The 14,555-nt window shown below is 48.0% G+C and overlaps 1 protein-coding gene across 2 annotated transcripts in view; it reads right to left on the bottom strand.

The window, feature by feature from the left end:
- Nucleotides 1-14,555, bottom strand: part of UBR1 (ubiquitin protein ligase E3 component n-recognin 1) — a 144,732-nt gene that overhangs the window by 33,529 nt on the left and 96,648 nt on the right. For both annotated transcript variants that reach the window (XR_005774952.1, XM_040412845.1), the window contains exons 33-37: nt 8,313-8,410; nt 5,584-5,674; nt 3,470-3,618; nt 3,335-3,390; nt 1,051-1,147 (exon numbers count right to left, since the gene is read on the bottom strand). Coding sequence is in view for 1 of the 2 variants with exons in the window: in XM_040412845.1 (XP_040268779.1) it covers nt 1,051-1,147; nt 3,335-3,390; nt 3,470-3,618; nt 5,584-5,674; nt 8,313-8,410 (491 nt within the window). In the remaining variant the exon portion in view is untranslated. The remainder of the gene's footprint in view (nt 1-1,050; nt 1,148-3,334; nt 3,391-3,469; nt 3,619-5,583; nt 5,675-8,312; nt 8,411-14,555) is intronic.

Below are 14,555 nucleotides of genomic sequence, written 5' to 3'. Positions count from 1 at the left end.
AGACGGGAGACGGCACTGAGCGCACCGTCTACTCATGCAGCTGATCGGCGGGAGCGCCGGGTGTCGGACCCCCGCCAATCTGATATTGATGACCTATCCTGAGGATAGGTCATCAATATGAAAAAGCCCCTCTTTAGGGTCCATTCACACATCCGTGTGTGTTTTGCGGATCCACAAATCCGCAAAACACGGACAGCGGCAATGTGCGTTCCGCGTTTTGCGGACCCCACATTGCCGGCACTAAGAGAATATGCCTATTCTTGTCCGCTATTGCGGACAAGAATAGGACATGTTCTATTTTTTTCAGGATCGGAATTGCGGACCCGGAAGTGCGGGTCCATAATTCCGGATCGGGGCCGCATGTCGTGCGGCCCCATAGAAATGTATGGGTCCGCAATTCCGTTCCGCAAAATGCGGAATGGAATTGCGGATGTGTGAATGGAGCCTTAAAGAGAACCTGTCAGCGGCAAAACCCATCCCAAACCGCCAGCAGTACCTTCAAGTAGCCGGCAGTGAGTTTCGAATGATGATTTTCTTACTGCATTCTGATGAGGCAGAAGTATGAAAAAACATTCTTTTATCCTCTGTCCGCGCTATTTTCCAGTCAGGCTTGAAGTCACGGAGGCAGCGGCCTCTTTGCTTCAAGTCAAGGTAACTGCGCCCTCTTTCCTGTGACTGACCATGACAGTGCTTATGCCCGACAGCCAGCTGTCAGTCACAGCAAAGGGACAGGGAAGAGGGCTCGGTTACCTTGACTTGAAGCAAAGAGGCCGCTGCCTGGCGTGACTTCAAGCCTGACTGGAAAATAGCGCGGACGGAGGATAAAAGAACGTTTTTCATACTTCTGCCTCATCAGAATGCAGTAAGAAAACCATCATTCGAAACTCACTGCCGGCTACTTGCAGGTACTGCTGACGGTTTGGGATGGGTTTTGCCGCTGCCAGGTTCCCTTTAATCAGTGGAAGATATATAGCATTAGACAAGGCATATATCTAGTGACCGGTATATAACTAAGCACAGCTTTGTATATACGGTGTATGAACAACCCACCTGCAAGTAACTGCACAAGATGGCTCTGTATTGTAGTTTGATGACACGTGACTCTTTGTGCTTCAGCAAATTTCACTAAGGTTTTAAGATCAGAATGCTGGAAGAAGCATAAAAGTTATAGAAGGCAATACTGGAAAATGAATAAACATTAATATAAAAAGTACACTCGTCATCAGATATAGTTCTAGTTCGGGCTATATGACACAATGCTTATTCAGGGGCAAAATGAACACAGCTGCCGACTCTTAAAGGTGTTATCCTACTAAAGGACATTTATCACCTATACACAGGACAGGTGATAAATGTCTGATTGGTGCGGCTTCCACGATCACTAGAACGGTGGTCTTGTGCCCCATGTTCCACCTTACTGCACGAGCGCGTTGAGGAGTCTGAATGCAGTGGTGGTCACACATATGCGGTGTGGCTCCATTCATTGTCCAGGGGTCTGACACAGACAGCTGAGTTCAGCTCTGGTTGTTTTCATCAGTCCGAAAGCGGATAAATGAGAAATATACTTTGTGGGACAGCCCCTTTAAGTGAAAACCAAATCCCATTGGGAATGTCAATATCATATAATTACACTTATTGTCACGTTTTAGTGTCATTTCTGCCTCTGCCTGGCTTTGTCTACTAATGTATGCAATAATCTTTTCTGGTATATTGATGGATGCCTACCAGGCAGAGGCCAGAATGACACTCTTTTGGCCCATGCCTGGATAATATAACCTTGTGAGCATATTGAGTGTGAATGTTGGGAGCTTTCCCAAGGTACACGCTAAACATACAAGGATATTCAATAAAAGGTTGCTTGTAGAAGGGAAAGTGTGGTCCGTGAAACAGGTTCCATGTGATGGCTGCGTTCCCAAACAAACTGCAGCTCGTCTGAGCCAAACTGACTGTGAATTCCAACCTGACTTTGGGTTTAGGGTACTTTCACACTAGCGTTTTTCTTTTCCGGCATTTAATTCCGTCCTAGGGGCTCTATACCGGAAAAGAACGGATCAGTTTTATCCCTATGCATTCTGAATGGAGAGCAATCCATTCAGGATGCATCGGGATGTCTTCAGTTCAGTCTTTTTGACTGATCAGGACAGAGATAAAACCGCATGCGCAGACCGAAAAAAAAGGTGTAAAAAATAAATGCCGGATCTGTTTTTCCGGATGACACCAGAAATACGGATCCGGCATTTCAATGCATTGGCAAGACGGATCAGGATCCTGATCAGTCTTACAAATGCCATCAGTTGGCGTACGTTTTGACGGATCCGGCAGGCAGTTCCGGCGACGGAACTGCTTGCCGGATCACTCTGTCGCAAGTGTGAAAGTAGCCTTACTCTCCTGTACTCAAATGATGCGGTGAGTACAGGACAGTGATGGGTTGGAGCTCACAGCATCATGGTCAGTCTGGCGAATATGGTTGTCACACGGAGCGTAATTCACAGATCACAATCGCCCATTTGAAAGCAGCCTAAAATCTATCACTGACCAAAACGGCCATAAGAAATGTAGCAGCTGTTGGATTCCAAAGCAAAATCTGTAGCAGGGCTCCATCCTGCCATGTGCCATTTATAATACTGATGCCTTCTTATGTGTCAGAGGGGCCGTTGGTACGACTGCTTCCCCTGTAACCTGCACAGCTTTACCCCTTGGATGCATATGGAGACGTACACTGACTGTTGGTGGCAAAGAGCCACTGGGATTTTTACCAATATACAGATGGAACTAAAAGACTAGTGCTCCATACAGAATAAGTTGACATTGCCTCCAAATTAAAGGGGTTATGCAAGAGTGCGGGTATGCAAGAGAGGGGGGGAGGGGCTGTAAAACGCCCTACACCCCAAGAAGTACAGGAGCTTCTTTGGGGCGTATTTTCGCGTGTTCCCGTACAAAGACTTCCGGGAACGCGCGACAATGGGCGTTTGCTTGTTGCCGGCCGCGAAAAGTAAGCTTGTTGCCGGCCGCGAAAAGTAAACGCCCGATAAAATCGCGCATACAGAGCGTTCCTTCAGTGCGCTTAGGTGTGAACCCAGCGTAAAAGCAGTCCTGCAAGCATACACACCAGTATGCTCCTTACAGAGTCCAGTACCTTGCTGGTGTATACTGAAGTCAGCTTGATGCAGTCATAATAAAAAGGTCATGATGTAAGTCACGCCAGTATAAGCCAAGATAGAAAAGCTTCTTAAACACTGATGCTCGGAGATAATGCTCTTAAGAGACAGGAAGCATTGGGAAGCTGCTGTCTAATGTCCGACTCACTTAACTCCATCTTTTCATTCACCCTTACCTGCCGGTTCTGCAGGGAACCAAACAAAGGTTTGTCGTCATCCCTTAGTAAACTCTCTGCAAGAAAACAACTTACATTGTAACACATGAGCCGGTTTCGGGGTTTGTTGTACGTCAACGGTGATCACATCCTTACCTATAGACTGTATGGTAAATGCACATGTATTCCAGGTCATCACGGGCACACGCGGGTCGCTTCCGTTAGGTGGAACGTTCAGACCTACACAGTAGACAGTTTCAGCAAAATGGGCCAGTATTTCTTTTGTGCTAGCAGAATATTTCGGCCTGGAAAAATGTAAGCGAGATTATTTTAGAAAGAAGGCACCGCAATCCCTAAAATTTGAAGAACCACATTGAGAATGATACTTTTCCATGCAAAATAAAAATGAAAGGGGTCCTCTGGATCAGTGCAATTAAAGTTTATTGAAATGAACAAATGAATATCGGTGATATCTGCAAAAGTCTCACACGAGGTTTCTCAAGTTTTTTAAGTCAATTATATCATACTTCAATGTTTCTTTGTAAAATAGGAGTACAGGAAACAGAAAAAAAGCTTATTTCATGGAGGAGTCAAAGGGGTCGTCTCACTTCAGCAAATAGCATTTATCATGTAGAGAAAGTAAATACAAGGCACTTACTAATGTATTGTGATTGTCCATATTGCCTCCTTTGCTGGCTGGATTCATTTTCCCATCACATTATACACTGCTCGTTTCCAGGGGTTATGACCACCTTTGTATCAGATATATCATGGCCAGGACGGGAGCTGCCGCGCTGCATGCCTATGCACACTCCCACAGTCCGGGGCTTTTTCCTATAGTGTGCCAGCATGACCACCAATGCTGGATTAGAGGGTGGTCGTAATCCCTGGAAATGAGCAATGTATAATGTGATGGAACAATGAATCAAGCCAGCAAAGGAGGCAATATGGACAATCACCATACATTAGTGAGTGGCTTGTAGTAACTTTCCCTACATGATAAAGGCTATTTACCGAAGTGAGAAAACCCCTTTAACGCAGGGAAAATCTCTATTTTGGCACTATCCTAAATTGTTTAGCTATTGGACTGAAATTGCGCAATGGGTTAACTAAATATTCAATTCCTCTCTAAGTATAGATCCTGCAGTTTGTATTTTAGGGGCCATTAAAAATATCAGACTAAATTGATATAAAAAAAAAAAATAAAAAAACAGGATTTAACTAGAATATTATTTCAAGAGTAGTTATTAATTGTGAAGTCTGCAGAATACGGCTTCCATAATAAGTGAATGGATAAATGCAGCAGGGTATAATAGAAAACTGGAGAAGATGGCGTGGGAAATAAAGCTCATAATGAACTCTATAAGATCAGAAAACCCTGGGTGAGACTTCTGGACTATAATAGTCATCTTTAATAGGAAATAAAGGCTGCATTTATTTTCCATCTTTCTTCCTGATTGGGTGGGTGATGGGGTGAGACTGGGATTGTGTATTCTGATAGTATTATGGCCATTTATAGGAAAATGTAATAAAGAATTATTTTAAGGGTCACTGAGTTTTCAGAAAACCTGTTCAGAGACGCATCAAAAGTTTTGATCGGTGGGAGTCTGAGTGCTGAGATCTCCACTGATCACTAAAACGAGGACAGAGAAGCGCTCTCCTCACTGAAGGAGACGGAATCAAGACGGGAGATACAGACTTTCTATTATGTCCGTCTCGCTTCGTCACCTGCAGCAAAGAGAGAAAGAGCGATATGTGAGCGCTTCTCTCGCCTCGTTCTAGCAATGGGTCTAAGCACTCAGACCTCCACCGATAAAAACTTTTGAGAAGTCTTTGAAAAAGTTTTCTGAAAACTCAGTAACCCTTTAAAAAAGAAATGCACACACAATTGATCAATGTTTGTAATGCATCGTAGGCTGCAGTGCCAGCGGTGCCATGACCCACAGTGCTGATTGTTACAATCGATGCATCCACGGACGAGGAATAGATTATATGGTTGCCATTTGATGTATACCTGTAGGTGCACTCCTCTCTATTTGTATTTAAATCTTCCAGCAAGCCATGTGTTAAGTTCGATAAGCTTTTTATAATGGGGTCTCATGTAGCTGCCCATAGATATAACCATTGTTATGTGTCCATCTTGGGCAGAGGACAGACGCTACTTCTGACAAAATGTATCTGTCCTTCTTGCTTTTTGAAATCTCTATCTTTTGGAACCAATTAGTGCATGGATTGGGTAGGAAATGAGAAAACATTCTTGAAACACTTACGGTGACTGTACCCCAAAGCTCAGGATGGATCTGAACTCATAACTTTGACTGTCTTCACTTTTAAGAAATTGAGGTGATAATGACTTTTCCCCTATTAAAAAAATGATGAGATGTCATAATTAGCATCTATAATCACAACTTGCACAGTTTTTCCAGTCTTAGGCCTCATGCACACGACCTTTGTTTTGGTCCGCATCCGAGCCGGAGTTTTGGCGGCTTTGATGCGGACCCATTCACTTTAATGGGGCTGCAAAAGATGCGGACAGCACTCCGTGTGCTGTCCTCATCCGTTGCTCCGTTCCGTGGTCCGCAAAAAAAATATAACCTGTCCTATTCTTGTCCGTTTTGCGGACAAGAATAGGCAGTTATATCAATGGCTGTCCATGCCGTTCCGCAAAACACACAACAGTCATGTGCATGAGGCCTTAAGCTGGCCATAGATGTTTATCTGAAGAAAAACCAAAACACCCATTTGTGTACTGATGACATTTTATCGTACCAACCAAAACAATGTGCTCCCCATAATTTGTTTTTGGCTCACAGACAGGGGTCAAGAGCTTCTCTATGATGTCTCTTTATGCTACACTGTGTATGGACAGGTTATCCTCATGAGACAACCCTTTTAAAAGATACAACTTAGTGCTTTGGTGCTTCGCTCTGCATTGAGATGCTTATCAGCCACTTGCCTCTGCTGACAGCTGTAGTAGTCTCCTGGTTGGGTGCTACAGCGGTCACTCTAAGAAAAGGGCAGGGGCTCTAAAGCAGCCCAATTCAGAAAGCAAGGCAAAATAAAACTTATTCACACTATTCCTGATAATAAAAGTTCTACAAAAGTTATGTTTGTCCGGCTCTCCACTGTCCCGTTTTGCTATTTTTTCAATGGAAAAAGGTGCGTTTTTTAACTTGGAGATTTTTTTTTAACCATTTACTATTCTCGTAAGGGGCCTTTAACAGGTGATCTTTTGATCGCTACTATCATACACTGTACATATGCAGTACAGCGTATTATATTGTCAGTGCTATGCTGACAGGCACCATCAGGCTTCACCAGAAAGGTACAGCCTGATGGGCATACACTGCAAGCAGACCCGGGGCATTCATTAGGCCCCAGGTTACCATGCTAAGGGCGCTGGCACACAGTGCAGCTCTGACATGCGTTCAGGATGAAGTTTTTTATTGTAGCAAGCTGAAATTACTTAAATCATTCCCATAATGCAGAACAACAGGGTTTAATGAGGCTGCTAAACTGGCTAAATTGAAAACTGCATCCTGAATGCATGTCACAACTGAACTGTGTGCCTGCACCCTCGGGCTATTTTCCCACCTGCGGCTGTGGTTCCTGCATAGAATAGCCTGCTGGAATTATCCGGATCCAGCATTGACGGATACTGCTGCCTGCCTGCCAGACCCCATTACCTAAATGGGGTCCAACAGAGATCCAGCCTCTACCTGGCAAATATTCCAGCAATCGCCCGGCCAAAAACCGCTGCATGCAGCTTTTTTGTTTGACAAGTCCCAGCATTCTCTGCTGGAAAAGCCTGGCTGAAAAGCCAGATGCAGGTGTGAAATTAGCCTATCGGGACCCCGCTAATTTTTATTTGCAGGCTTAGCTATACTGGACAGAGGGAGTTCCCTCCCTGTAAACTGCTAAGATGGCGCGGTCGCTATTCACAGTGGAATCTAACGGGTTAAACATCCTATCCCAGCTTGTTAGAGAAGAAGCAGTGCTCCCATGCAGCGCTTAGACTAGGCCGCCATTAGTGACCACCTTAAAAAGGCGTATTGGCGGTCATTAACGGGTTAAGGAGTGGAAGAATAAGAAGATGGGCAGTAAGACTAGGAATACTATTTAGACATTTATGCACAGGGTCACAGAGTACTCGCAGCACCAGCCTGTGTCTAGATGCCGTTATAGCCCTCTTCCTATAATGGCATCTAAACAACAACAAAAAATAATAATACTTTGAAGAAAAATGCTTTTGCATTGCCGTATTCTGATACCCATAACTTTTTTTTAGATTTACAGCTACGGAACAGAGAAAGAGCTGCTTCCTTCTTGTGGATGTTTTATGTACTATTGCTTGCCACTGACACCACAGAACTTCAAGCCTATGAGTTGCCGACCACGTTCTCTTATTTTACAAATTATGTTTATTTTTTTATTTTATAAAATGGGGAAAGGGGGTGATTCACTTTTTTTTTTAAATATATTTTTAAAAAGCTTTTTTTTCCTTTTAGCTTGATTTATAGCTCCCCTAGGGGACTCAGACATGCGATCATCAGATCACTTTGACCATAGACTGTAGTGGTTTATCATCGCAGTCTACAGAAAAGTTGCTGTTCTCCTATAGAACACAGAAATAGGAACTTGGCTATGGCAGACCTGGCAGCCTTCATAAGGTGCAAGACTGCCATAGCAACTGAATAGCTCTCACAATTTCATCGCCGGGGGCCAAGGAGTAGCCTTGACCATAGCATCTGAGGGGTTAAATGTCCGTGATCAGAGTTGCAGTCATCCACAAATTATGGTGCCTGTTCGGCTCCTGAGTGGGTGTCATGTCTACAGACCCCACATATACACTACATGTATGGTGGATACTGGAAAGGGGATAGAAAACAACACTTGTAGAAGTCAGGACAATCTATTTCAGGATAAAAGTCGTGTAATAAACATCTGTTGGAATTTAGCTATGTATACAGCTGAAGAAGGGAAAAACTATGAAAGAAACCTTTTGAGATTTTTAGATTGTAACCCGATATCCTGGTCCCAACAACATCCAACCAGCGAGACAATGACAGTACCTCTCCCAATGATTCGGCCTCAGCACTGCAGAGAGAGAGATTAGATATAATAAAGTTAATAGGACAAAGGAAGAAGGACTGCTCCACAGTATCAGGCGCATCTACTTAAACTAACAATTGCAATCGGAAATTGCTAAAGCAGCCCAATGTATTTTATCATAATATATAGGGGACAAAAGGAGATTTTTGTATAACTTAGCAGTAAAATCTCTTTCTCGCTCTTCATTGGGGGACACAGGAACCGTGAGTATAGCTATGTCCTCTAGGAGGCTGTTAGCTCCTCCCCTGGCAGCTATACCCCCTCCAGCCTGGAGAGAGAGCTTCAGTTTGTGGACAAGCAGAAGGAGAAGCAAGCCAACTAACGAAAAAACATGGAACACCAACCATGCCAAGGACCCAACAGGGTTCTAACCAGAAACAGCCACAGCTGTGGTTGAACAACAATACTGGGTGGGTGCTGTGTCCCCCAATGAAGAGCGAGAAAGAGATTTTACTGGTAAGTTATACAAAAATCTCCTTTTCTCGCCCATATTCATTGAGGGACACAGGAACCGTGGGAAGTCCAAAAGCAGTCCACGGGGAGGGGAAAACCACAGACCCATGGAAACAAGCATCCCTGCAGGCATCTAAGAAACTGCCGCCTGCATGATCATGTTGCCCAAGCAGCGTCCGCCGATGCATAAGTATGCACCTGGTAGAATCTGTGAATGTGTGTAAGGAGGACAAGAAGCCGCCTTACACAGCTGTGCGACGGAAGCGCGATCCTCCGAGCCGAAGAAGCGCCCACCGCGCTGGTGGAGTGAGCCGTGACACCTAAGGGAGGAACCCTGTTCCGGGCGCGGTATGCTTCGGCACTAGCAGACCGAATGCAATGTGCAATTGCCACTTTGGAGGCCGCCAATCCCTAGCGAGGACCCTCTGGATGACAAAAGGGGTTCCGTATGCCGGAAGGGACAAGGCTGCCAAACAATAATCAGAGTCCTGACAACGTCCATGATGTAACTCCCTTCCCTAGGGTGGAAAGGAGAGGGACAGTGAAGGAAGGACAATTTTTTCCATTGATATGGAAGTCAGAGACCACCTTCGGGAGAAGAAGGAATGGGCCGGAGAATCGCCTTATCCTTGTGAAGAACCAGGAAGGGTTCTCTGCAAAAGAGCGCCCCCACCTGGGACACCCGTCTGATGGATGTGATAGCCACAAGAAAAAACTAACTTCCAGGACAAGAGTCGGAGAGAGATCTCCGGCAAGGGCTCAAAGGGAGAAGTCTGTAGCGCTGAGAGAACTATATTCAGATCCCAAGGCGGTAGAGGAGGACGGTACGGAGGAACCGTATGTGCCACTCCCTGAAGGAAGGTTTTCATGGCACCAGGGGAGCCAGGGGACGCTGGAAAGCTGTGTCATCTAGGATAGAAGCGCCAACACCTGACCCATCAAGGAACTAAGGGCTAAACAAAGGTCCGACCCTGATTGTAGAAAGGATAGGACCGTGGGGAGAGAAAAAACGGAGTGAGAGGATGTCCCGGCTTCCACAGAAGCCCAGGAAGGACCTCCAGGGCCTATAATAGATCTTGGACGATGCAGGCTTCCTGGCCTGAATCACAGTGCGGATGACATCCGTCGAAAAACCCTCTCCGCGTCAGAATGGCGGATTCAATAGCCACGCCGTTAAACGAAAAAACCCTAAATCCTGATGTAAGACCGGACCCAGAGAAAGAAGGTCGTCTCTGAGTGGCAGTGACCAAGGGACGTCTCCTAGAAGGAGAACGATGTCACCATGCGTGACGGGGACAATCCGGAGCGATTAGGATTGTTGGAATGCCCTCCATCCTGATCCTCCGTAGAACCCTGGGTAGGAGGGGGAGGGGGGGAAACACGTAAGGAGGGAGAACTCCTGTTAAGGAGATATCAGGGCGTCCACGCCGCATGCTTCCGGATCTCTTGCTCGGGAGAGAAGGTGGGAAACTTTTGTGTAGATACCGTTAGCACACCCAGGACCAATGGAATGAATCCCTGTAGAAGGAGGGATGTGGTGGGCGCCACAGCCCACCAGTCGGGACCGGAGCGCCACAAAACGAATACCCCGTGCAAATGCAGATGAGAGAAGGTAGTAACGTAGGAGCTACCAAAGGCTTGCGGGGTGGCTATGAACCATGAGCCAGAGGAGGGAAAGACAGGAGAAAGTCTGAGACCAGCGCTATACAGTAGCCAAGGATTAAGTGGCTGCGCAAAAAAACTCTGCCTGAGGAGGAAGTCAGGCAAGGGGAGTCACACTGTATCGCTAGCCCCATACACAGCAGAGGAGGGGGCCACCCGCAGAAGCCACCGAATTCAGTGCTAGAAGAGTCTACCGCCTGACGAAAGAGCTGTGCAGTAAGAACCCAAGTATGTAGTGGTAACGCAAATACCACTCCCACAATAGTAGCCAGCGCACGCTTGCCCCGTCAGCGCAAACCTGAGGGGGAGGCCTAAGACTATCCGTAGAAGCCACGTACCATACTGCCCCAGAGAAGTAGAGCTAACTTAAAAACTCTACCTGGAAGGGCGCTGAACAGGAGTAACTGCCCAGCCAGCGCCAGGGTAGGACCCCTACTTGAGGGGGGGGGGGAATGTCCCACTGCAGCGACTACGAACTCAAGCATTAGCGACAAGGCTGCACCTATCGAGAGTGCCAGCATAACCACTTCCTAGAGAAGGAGGAGTGGTGGGTAGAAAATACAGAGTCAGTGAACACTCGACTCGCTGGAACGTACTCACCAAATATGTGCAATGGTGTACGCAATACGCATTGAAGCGGACAATATCATGACCGACAGGAATGGTGGAGGCCCATGGAGATGGGGGGGTCTCTGGGACACATAAGTGATGCTAGGTAACCCCCTGAGACAGAGGATGTTATAAGCATGTCCAAAACCCGCACCAAAAGAAAGAAGGATAGCCACCGTATCCACTGGCGGCGCCCGTATACCACTAGAGTAAGAGTACCGGGCACCCGCGGGTACAGACTGTTGCCACGCCCCCTTGTGAATAAGCGAAGGCACCTAGAGCCGTGGCGTAGTTGAATTGCAGCATCCCAAGATGTCTAGTTATTCCCCGCTAGTGGATCACTTGCGGAAGGGGTTAATGCAACAGGAAGCACAGTGAAGTGCAACACTTCGCCCATGGAAAGGGATAGCGCGACAGTCGGGACCGTATGCAATGGTAGTGCAAATACTCTACCTATGGAAGGCGGAATGCATACGCAAGTACTTAAGCCAGTGGTAGGGAATACTCCACCTATGAAGGGGGGTAAATGCCCACGGCGGGAATTAGTGCATATGGCGAGTCCTGTACCCCGTGGGAGTGCAATTATTGCACCTAAGTAAGGGGGTAATGCATACCGCACACAATGTAACCAGTGATAATGTCATCGTGCCATCTATGGAAGGGGCTAATGCATACGGCAGGTACTGAAACCAGTGGAGATGCAATTCCGCCACCTAAGAAGGGGGCATGTATACGCCCCGCACCGAAATCAGTGTTATGTACTTAGTCCACCTTGGCAGGGGACAATGTATAGGGCAAGTACTGTATCCAGAAGAAGTGCGATTACTCCGCCCATGGAAGGGGGCAATGCATATGACAAGTACTGCTGGCCCCCTAGACGCAATCCTGGGAGACTGCTTCGGATTCATGTCAGGTCCTGAATCAGTGATTCCCCCCCCCCCCCCCCCCCCCTTAGACTGACCCTCTCCAGGAGGGAGGGTGTGTCTGAGCGTGACCCAGGAAGGAAGGGTGGGGGTGCGGAGATATTCGAGGAGAAAGATGTCCTGCTGTGATCCGCTTGCGCGCAGGTCTACCCCTCAGAATCTCACTCCTGACCGTTGCGGACTGCGCAGGTGGGGACTTATCAACCAAACTACCTAGGGGGTGGAATCGGAACTTCTAGAGGTCTCTCCACCGGATTGCGCAGACGGTGCATTATCAAACGACCCAGAAGGAAGGGTGGATTGGGAATGTCAGAGGTCCTTTATTGAATTGCGCAGGTGGAGAATTATCAACCAAACGACCCAGAAGGGTGGATTGGGAATGTCAGAGGTCCTCTATTCAATTGCGCAGGTGGAGAATTATCAACCAACGACCCAGAAGGGTGGATTGGGAATGTCAGAGGTCCTCTATTCAATTGCGCAGGTGGAGAATTATCAACCAACGACCCAGAAGGGTGGATTGGGAATGTCAGAGGTCCTCTATTCAATTGCGCAGGTGGAGAATTATCAACCAACGACCCAGAAGGGTGGATTGGGAATGTCAGAGGTCCTCTGATGAATTGCGCAGGTGGAGAATTATCAACCAAACGACCCAGAAGGGTGGATTGGGAATGTCAGAGGTCCTCTATTCAATTGCGCAGGTGGAGAATTATCAACCAACGACCCAAAAGGGTGGATTGGGAATGTCAGAGGTCCTCCTTGATTGCGCAGGTGGAGGATTGTCAGCCAACGGCCCCGGAGGGCGTATTGGGAATCCTTCAGCCGTCCCTGTATTGCGAAGGTGCATGCAGAATTATCAACCAAGCGGCCGTGTAGGGCAGATTGGGACTATGAGAGGTCCTCCTGTGACCGGAACAGGGCACGGGCCCAGTCTGGTACCGCACGGTTATGATGTGTGCTGAGGGGGGCAGGGGCCCGTATTAAATGTTCTATTTTTGTTTTTTTAACATGACTGGATAAGTGGAGGAAGGGTTAAACCCTGAAAATAAGAACTGCACTGTTTATCTAACCCCTTGATGACCCTGCGCCGGCCTAATAAGAAATGGCTGGCCAGGAAGGGTTAAAAGTGCCTAAGCCCAAGGGCCATACTCAGCTGGCTTCTGGGGGAGGGGACAGCTAGGCGGGAAGAATTCAGCCTGCTAACTGCCCCCCTACCACCACCACCACCACCCCAACCCCCCCCCCCCCCCCCCCACCAGGGGATGAAGTTGCGGCCTAGTATGCTGCAAGCCTGGCCTAAGTTAATACACGGCCGACTGTGAAAAGAGCACCCCCACCTGAAAATACTGTCGAACGGCTGGGGGAAAAAAAGGGGCCTGGAGCGGAGCATCCTGCTTCCGCGCGAATCGCCCACACCGGCCGGGGGTGCCTGCCCCCGGAAAGGAACAGACACTACCGCCTGCCGCTGTAACCCAGAGTCGGGCAAAGGTAGCCACCCTCGCAGCGAGTCCCCCATGCCCTAAAAATGCTCAGCGGTGCACGAGGCGTCCGCGATTGGTCGTGCCGGCATTTAACCCTTTTGGAGCGGCGCGCTTGCCGCCGGCTCCCGAAAGGGGTGGAATATGGTGCTGGGTAGCGGGGAGCAGGAGCCGCTGCGCTCCTCTCTCTCCCGCTGAGTGAGCAGTCCGCCTGAGGAGGAAGATTCTCCCCAGAGGCCATAACTATTAACCCCCTATGAGCCGGGAAGCCGTCGGCCTAGGGGGAGGATGAGAGGGACTGCCTTAGGGGTCTTGTGTGTAATGCAAACTGCACACCAATAAATAAATGCCCCAGGCAGCCTTGTGCCTTGCGGTGTCCCCCAGTTAACCCTTGAAAACTATGTCAAGGGGGAGGGAGGGGGAAGAGGGTTAATACTTAGCTAGTCCCGTGTATTCACCTCATCTTCTGTCCTGCCGCCATCTTCACCCTTCCTCTTCTCCAGCAGGGTCACCCCTTCAGCTACTGGCACCGTAGTGGCAGGACGCTGGAAGAGGGACTTGGATGGGTGACCCCTCCGCTGCCGGGATGCAGGGGAGCGAGGCTGCCCTGGTCCACCTTGTCTTCTTGTGGGGGAGGAGACAGCGTGGCGAACCAACGCTGGCGTGCTCCCCCTGGGAGAACAGGGAGGCGACCACTGTTTCCCACCTGAAAAGAAGGAAAATAAAAAACTAAAATAAAAAATCTTCTGGAGCTACCCGGCCTGCAGAGCAGAGAGGTCTTGCCTCCTATTGACACTAGAAAAACTGAGGCTCTCTCTCCAGGCTGGAGGGGGTATAGCTGCCGGGGGAGGAGCTAACAGCTTTTACTAGTGTCAACGCCTCCTAGAGGACATAGCTATACCCACGGTTGACTAAGGTTATTCGGTCTATAGCACATACAGATCAAAATGGCTAGGCTCAAATACACGCACTGACAAAAGAAAAGAAAAAAAAACACCCAGATAGAAA

The sequence above is a fragment of the Bufo bufo genome, chromosome 11 (genome assembly GCF_905171765.1).
Source record: "Bufo bufo chromosome 11, aBufBuf1.1, whole genome shotgun sequence".
Lineage (NCBI taxonomy): Eukaryota > Metazoa > Chordata > Amphibia > Anura > Bufonidae > Bufo > Bufo bufo.
The sequence above is the reverse complement of the archived record's forward strand: the minus strand, read 5'-3'. Positions and strand labels throughout refer to the sequence as shown.